The 6,946-nt window shown below is 31.1% G+C and overlaps 1 protein-coding gene across 1 annotated transcript; it reads right to left on the bottom strand.

Moving 5' to 3' along the window:
• Positions 1–5,230: 5,230 nt before the first annotated feature.
• On the bottom strand, positions 5,231–5,602 carry LOC122278686 (glycine-rich protein 2-like). The gene has a single exon (XM_043088871.1). The coding sequence runs from the start codon at positions 5,600–5,602 to the stop codon at positions 5,231–5,233; it is 372 nt and encodes a 123-aa protein (XP_042944805.1).
• Positions 5,603–6,946: the final 1,344 nt, after the last annotated feature.

Below are 6,946 nucleotides of genomic sequence, written 5' to 3' on the forward strand. Positions count from 1 at the left end.
TAGAGCATTCTTATTGGTTTAGGCAAAGTTTTAAACAAGTTCGGCTAATATATTACTTTTTAGTTTTTGGCTAATCACTCAAAACTTGAACTACACTTTGTAACCAAAAATAAATAAAATAAAATAAAATTTGAACTATACATTGGATTACCTATCTCACTTTTCATAATAATAAAATAATACTATTTTAAAATTTTTTTATCTACTTATTTAATGCATTATTTATTTTTAAATACTTTTTATTTTTATTTTCATAATTTCCAACAATCATATATTAAAATATATAAAATCAATTTGTCAACCTAAATTAACTTTATTTTCAAATATAAAATATTAAAATATATACAAAATATATTCACAAAGGAGTGAGAAATAATATAAAATTCATTTGGCTTAGTTATGTTGAGTTACTTAGCTCATAATCAAATTTACACGCAAATACCTAATCAGCAGTTTTAAGGGGCATATTAGCTAAATTTTAGTTAAGAGTTGGAATAGCTGCTTATTTAGTATTGAGCGGATATACTCTTGACCCCAAAATTTGAAGATAAATTCTATGAATTACTTCTAAAATTTCAATAAAAATTTTATGTACAGTAATTTTTATGCATCTTATTAATATGATTGGTTGCATTATTTTTTTAATATAAAATAATTACTTTAATTAATCATATCAGTGAAGTTCATAAAAAATAAATAAAAATAACTGTACATAGTAAAACTCAAATTTCAATATATATATATATATATATATAAAAATAAAGATCGAGGTCAAATTAAGTAACATTTACTTTCTTTAGCTGTTTCAGGGGAACCTTATCTAAATTCCACTTTTTCTTCTTTTTCTCCTCACTTGTTTGTCCATTTGATGAATTCCATTTCATACCTTTTTGGCATTATCTGATCCTTATCGATATCATACATAGTATAATACGAAACGAAGCAACAATATTAAATAAAATAGGAAACTGTTTCAAATCTCTTTAACACGTCAAATGTGGAAAGGAACCGATGCGCTTTCTTGCTTATCATCAGGAATTGAAAGAGGAGTTAGTGATCTTCAGTACTAGTCTTTATAGTGGGGCTGGTTTTATGCATGGCAGATAATAAACAGTTGAATATTGCATCTGGGTTTTCTTTTTTCTTCCCAGCATTTATTTCCTCCCTTTTCTTTTAAGTTTTCCTTTGATCATCAAGGAGCAGTTTCTCGACAACTAAAGAAAACAAAAGTAGGATCGGATGTTATATAATATAATTGGTTCGGTTCATAATCCTCAAAGGGAAGCACACGAGGCCTATAAAACTACTCAGGGGTCTTGTTGTGTTTGTTCACCAAACATATTGAGAAACTGAATGCAGGAGTAGATCACCCAGAAAATAAAATAAATAAAAAAACGTGAAATTTCCTGGATAAGGGAGTTCGAGAAAACGACAGTCTACAAGTTCAAATCAGAATTGTTCTTGGTCTAAGGACTCTTTATGCAGCCAAATGCATTACTTGTAGACTCATTTTCATGGTTTCAAGATTTTCCACGTAATTGCATCCAGTTAGGACTTATCTCCCTAGCAACTTGGGGCTGACTCTTAAAGACTTACTTGACAGTAGATATCATCTCCAACTGTTTGATCAAATGAACAGTTCAACGTAGAGAAATATATACAGCTCATTATGTGGAGTCTTTACGTACTGTCCAAGAATCTTTAATAGCGCTAGGGCCTATATACTGTATCAATTTCTCATCAGAATTGAACCATCTGATTTTGTTAGGCATTTGTAAATGATGCCAAGTGACTGTGTCAAGGACTATAGAAGAACTATGGAAAGTACACCTCGAAAATTTTTAAGTGCATGTTTGGAGTTGTGGTGGAAAATATTGCTTTTAACTTAAGACTTATAACTAAAAGCTTAACATAATAAGCTCTACTATTAAAAAACTATTTATTGTTGGGGATCCGTATATGTAAAGCACTTTCAAACATATTAAATTTATTTGGAAACAAATTTAAAAACCACTTTTTGACGTAGAAATGACATAAAATGGCATATACTTGATAAAAATAAAATAATAACAAAAATATATAGTCTAATAGACTTTTCAATAATTATAGTAAAAAAGAAAATCTCTTCGACGATGCATAAGTGATAGGAGAAGAATGAAAAATATTGATGGGCAAAGTCTTGAGTAGATTATATGGGAATAATAAAAAATATATATTAGAAAAGTTGTCATTGTGCTAAAATGATGAGGGTCATTTCGTAATATACATAGGAAAGTAAAATAGAGACTATTTTTTTTGAAGTGCTTCTGACAAAAAGTATCACTTTGATACTTTTGTTGAAACGTAGTTTTCTGCTTTTCCTAAGTTTAGAAGTACTTTAATATAAAATTACCAAAAAGATAAATTTTGTCATTTAAGCACTTTAAACCGTTCTACCGCACTTTTTAACCCTCCTACCGCAATCCCAAACAGGCCCTAAATATGCTCACAAAATGTGTCCACTCATATATTTTATTTTATTTTTTATTTTTTCTTAATGTTTAAGGAATTGAATATTAGTGAATAATTTGTATTTTTTAATTTTTTTTTCTTAATGATTAAGGATGTTTGAAAAATGCTTCAAAAAAAAAAAAAAAAAAAAGAGAAAAAAAAATTCATTAATTTACACTGGTGTGCATATTTGGGGTGCACACCAAATTTCATGCCAATTAGACTCTTGTTGTTCCTTTGTTAAAACCAAAATGGCCATTCACTCTACTCTATTCAAAACGCCCCATTTGCACTTGAGCTCCTTGAGATGTTATACTGCCTCCTAGCTAGCCGCATCTTCTATTGCTCTGAGGCTACTATTTTCTAACCCACTCTATCTTAATTAAGCCAATCAAGGTTACTTATATCTGTGGCTATTAATGCAGGCAATTCAAACCTTGGAAAGGATGGAGGCTCTGTTAATTCAAGGAATTCTCACTCATGCATTCCTCCTCCAAAATACCAATAGAGGGACGAATTGAATGAATTTTACATTTCACATGGGCCAAATGATTGGATTTCTTCGGATGATAATTCCTTGGTTTTTTCTACAACTGCATCTTCTGCCATGCTTCCATATTTTAGTTTAATCTTGTCATCCATGCTTCAACGACTTAATTGGGGTCATAGAAATATTCCAATAACTCTTAAGGGACGTTTGTAGAATGAGATAAGATGTGAATTATATAATTATTAATGAAATAATTTATGAATACTAGTAAAATAGTTTGAGTTATGATGCTTATGGGGTTGTGGGAAATGAGAGGGAAAAAAATTTAATAAAAAATATTATAAAGTTAAAATGTTGTTAGAATATAATTTTTTAATTTTTTCAAAAATGCTAGTAATAGAGATTTTTCCATTCCTGACATTTGGGCAAACGCCGGAATGCGTAAATAGCGACCCTCCTATACCGACATTTATTTTAACCATTACCAGCACTTTTCAAACGCTGGCATATCACGATTTTTTGTAATACATACACATATAAATGATGACTTATATAATTTAGTATATTTTATCACTTTTAAACTTTAAATTTTAATCTAATTTTATTTATTTTTGTGATTTTAGATTTCATTCTAATGTGATTTTATTTATTTTTATTATTTTAGATTTGAAGAAATTAAAAATTTTAATTTTAACAGCCCATCATCAAGAGAGAGTTGGATATTAAATATGAGTAATGCTATGTACAGTCGTTGAATTGTAAATACCGGGTAATCGTTTTAAAAAAGAGTGGGGTCCATGATTAAAAAGTTAGTTTTTTTTTTTTCATGTAGATCTCATATTAATTTATTTTTTTCAAAATAACTGCACGCTGCTTGTACAACCACGACTGTAAATATAATTTTTCATTAAATATATGCTTGAGTGAGATTTAAAGTTAAAAATTTGACTTGATAAAAGCTAAGATGCCACGTGGAAAGAAAGGAGTAGCCTTCTTTACTTTGACTGGTTAAAAGGTTTCGAAACTGTGATATCTTGTACGCGAGACGTACGCTGGGCCAAGTGTATTTGGACGCAGCAGGAGATTGGAGACGCTGGGCCTCTTGGATTTGCACGATACGGATGTAAACTTTATTATTATTATTATTATTTTTTCCCTCTTCGTTTTATCGAAAGAGGCTGGGCTCTTGCACAAAAGGGATGAAAATTAATTTCATTTCATTCGAAGACGAGTTGTGACTGAGAGGCTAGGACTGCGATGAGTATATTTTAGTAATTATTTTCTTCCATTTTTATCATAAAATTATGATAAATTTATTTATATTAAATTTAATTTTTAATATGAACTAATTTTTTTTAATTTTATTTTAAAAAAATAATGTAATCTAATTTCGAGCTATATTTATTTGTTTATGCTAATTTAAAGTAATTCACTTCTATGTTTATCTGATTTATTTTGAGTTTATTACTTTTAATTGACTATTTATTAATTAGATGATTTTGATATTGTGATTTGTTATCGAAAGAAAAAATTATATGATAGATTTTGGATATTTCGACATATGTAAATATAGAGATCAATAGACTTGTATAAACCTATATAGTATTAAAATCAACATTTTAATGTTTTCTTGTTTTATTAATTTGCATATTTGTGTAAAATGATAAACAAGAATATTTCTAATTAACTGTCGAAAGAAGCTTTTGGATGAATTGAAGATTTGGTAATAAATAGAAAGAATTAAATTCAATTAGTTAGATGAGTAAAGTATAGCGAGGTATTATGTAAAATTGATTTTTCAGAAGTTTTTTTTATTATTAATTTGATATTCGAACAACAGTTTTTTTTTTCTTTTTAATATTTTTTTAAATTTATTTTATTTTAAATTATAATTATAAATAATCTTAGTAACATTTTAAAATAAAGTCAATATTAATATATTTTCGATTCTTGTGAAAAATAAGTTACCATGCACCGATCAACGAATTAACACAATTGATATACAGATAATACGCATGCTGCAGAAAACAAAAATGGGACAAATCGCCACATCATCAACATCCCTTCTTTTTTATGCCCTAACTAAAATAAGAAAAGACGGCATTATCTGCTTACTGAATCTATACGTGGGATAATTGAATAAATTAATTTTCTTTTATTATATATTGTTATATACATTTTTCATACATATATATATAGTTATTTGTACAAGAGATTGGATAACGAATTCTCTCGTCTTTCTGAAGGTCATCAACCACCGCCGCCGCCGCCACCACCACCACAACCCCCACCACCGCCACCGCCACCACAACCCCCACCGCCACCACCGCCATCGCCACCCCCACCGCCGCCATCGCCATCGCCACCGCCACCGCCATCTCCACAATCTCCGAAACAAGAACAATCTCCACAATCTTCTGGAGCTTCACGTTTTTTCTTGCGAGGTGTATTGTCATCTCCTGGATCTCCACAAGCAAAGATGACCATTGACACAATTGAAAGAAACGTCACGATCATGCCCAACAAAACTAGCCCCCCCGAGCTCACGAACGCAATATTATCTGATCCACCATCTGCATGGGCCGCAGCGACTTCTAGTTCAGAAACAAAAACTCTCACCATTTTGGAATTTCCTAATTTATCTCTTGATCCTTCTTAGTTATGAACTCATTCTATATATATAACTTCAAACCCGTGTCCTAGTTGAACTTTAAAACCGTGTTGTTTTCTCTTTCTACATACGAAGTTTCCTCGAGAATATAACGAAGACGAATTCGCTCTTCTGGTCTACGCCGGCATGGGTCTGTGAAAGGAAAAGTCCAGGCCATTTTAACAGTTAGTGTGAAGAAAAGTATTGAGTCATAGAAGTACGGCGCCGTGAAGCTTTGGCGAAGTGTTTCGTGTGACGTGTCATTTTGACCAAATTTATTCAAACACGTTGATTGGCAAAAAGTATATATTAAACGAGTTTTGACATATCACACTTAATTAATTTATTTATTTTTTATTTTATTCTTATTAAATTAGTTGAGTTATTTTATTCATCATCACTATATTACATATTTATTAAATAAAAAAATGTGTAATGTGTTGTGTCAAAATGATGAGAAAGTTTTTCAAATCAAATTAATTAGATATCTTCACGTTGTAATTAACTCCATCGGTACTCCTTCAGAAGATTTATCCGAGTCTAGTATCCATATATACTTGGATCTGGACCTGAGTGTTTTATGCAGTTCAATACCCATCCGAGTTAATTCAGATTATGATTCGGGCCGATATCTAGATAAACACGAGTTTTTATAACTCAAAAATTTGGTTACCCGAGGTTGTAGCTGAGTTTTATTTTATTTATTTTATATTTTTTTTTACATAAATACGTACGAAAGAAGAATGAGGGAATCCAAATTCCATCAAACATCGATGCCAATAATTACAAGGTAGAAAGTAGATCAAACGGATAGAGAAGAAGGGATCCAAACCCAAAAAAGATTGAAAAAAGAGGTGTTTTGAATTTTGTAGAATGAAAAATAGTTCTTCAGTTTATTTCTCAAAATCAATAATTGAATTTTTGTTATGATCCTAAGGTTTAAATGTTTAACATCCTAATTAGTATCCAATATGTTAACGTCGTGTTTTATAAGCTTTTAGGCCGGGCTCCTCGGGGGGTCTTCCTAGTTATCTGCACAAGCAAAGTTACTTCGAGGTCCAGCAGCCGGGTGGCAGCTGGTTGGAGCCTCCGATACCTAAGTCAGTAGGAGAAAAGAGAGAAGACTCTAAAACCAAGTTATATGTTTTTAGTTACCTTCGCTCGGCATTCAAGCGGCGGCCTTTATACCTGCACCTTGGGTTAGAGACCCATGCCCTGCTCGCCTAGCTCAGAGGTGCCTCCTCCCAAAGCCCATTTAATGTGGCATGGTCTCCAAGATGGGGTGTCATGTCGTGGAGTCCTATCAAGGTGGTGTG

Source organism: Carya illinoinensis, chromosome 10, assembly GCF_018687715.1.
Source record: "Carya illinoinensis cultivar Pawnee chromosome 10, C.illinoinensisPawnee_v1, whole genome shotgun sequence".
In the NCBI taxonomy this organism is placed as follows: Eukaryota; Viridiplantae; Streptophyta; class Magnoliopsida; order Fagales; family Juglandaceae; genus Carya; species Carya illinoinensis.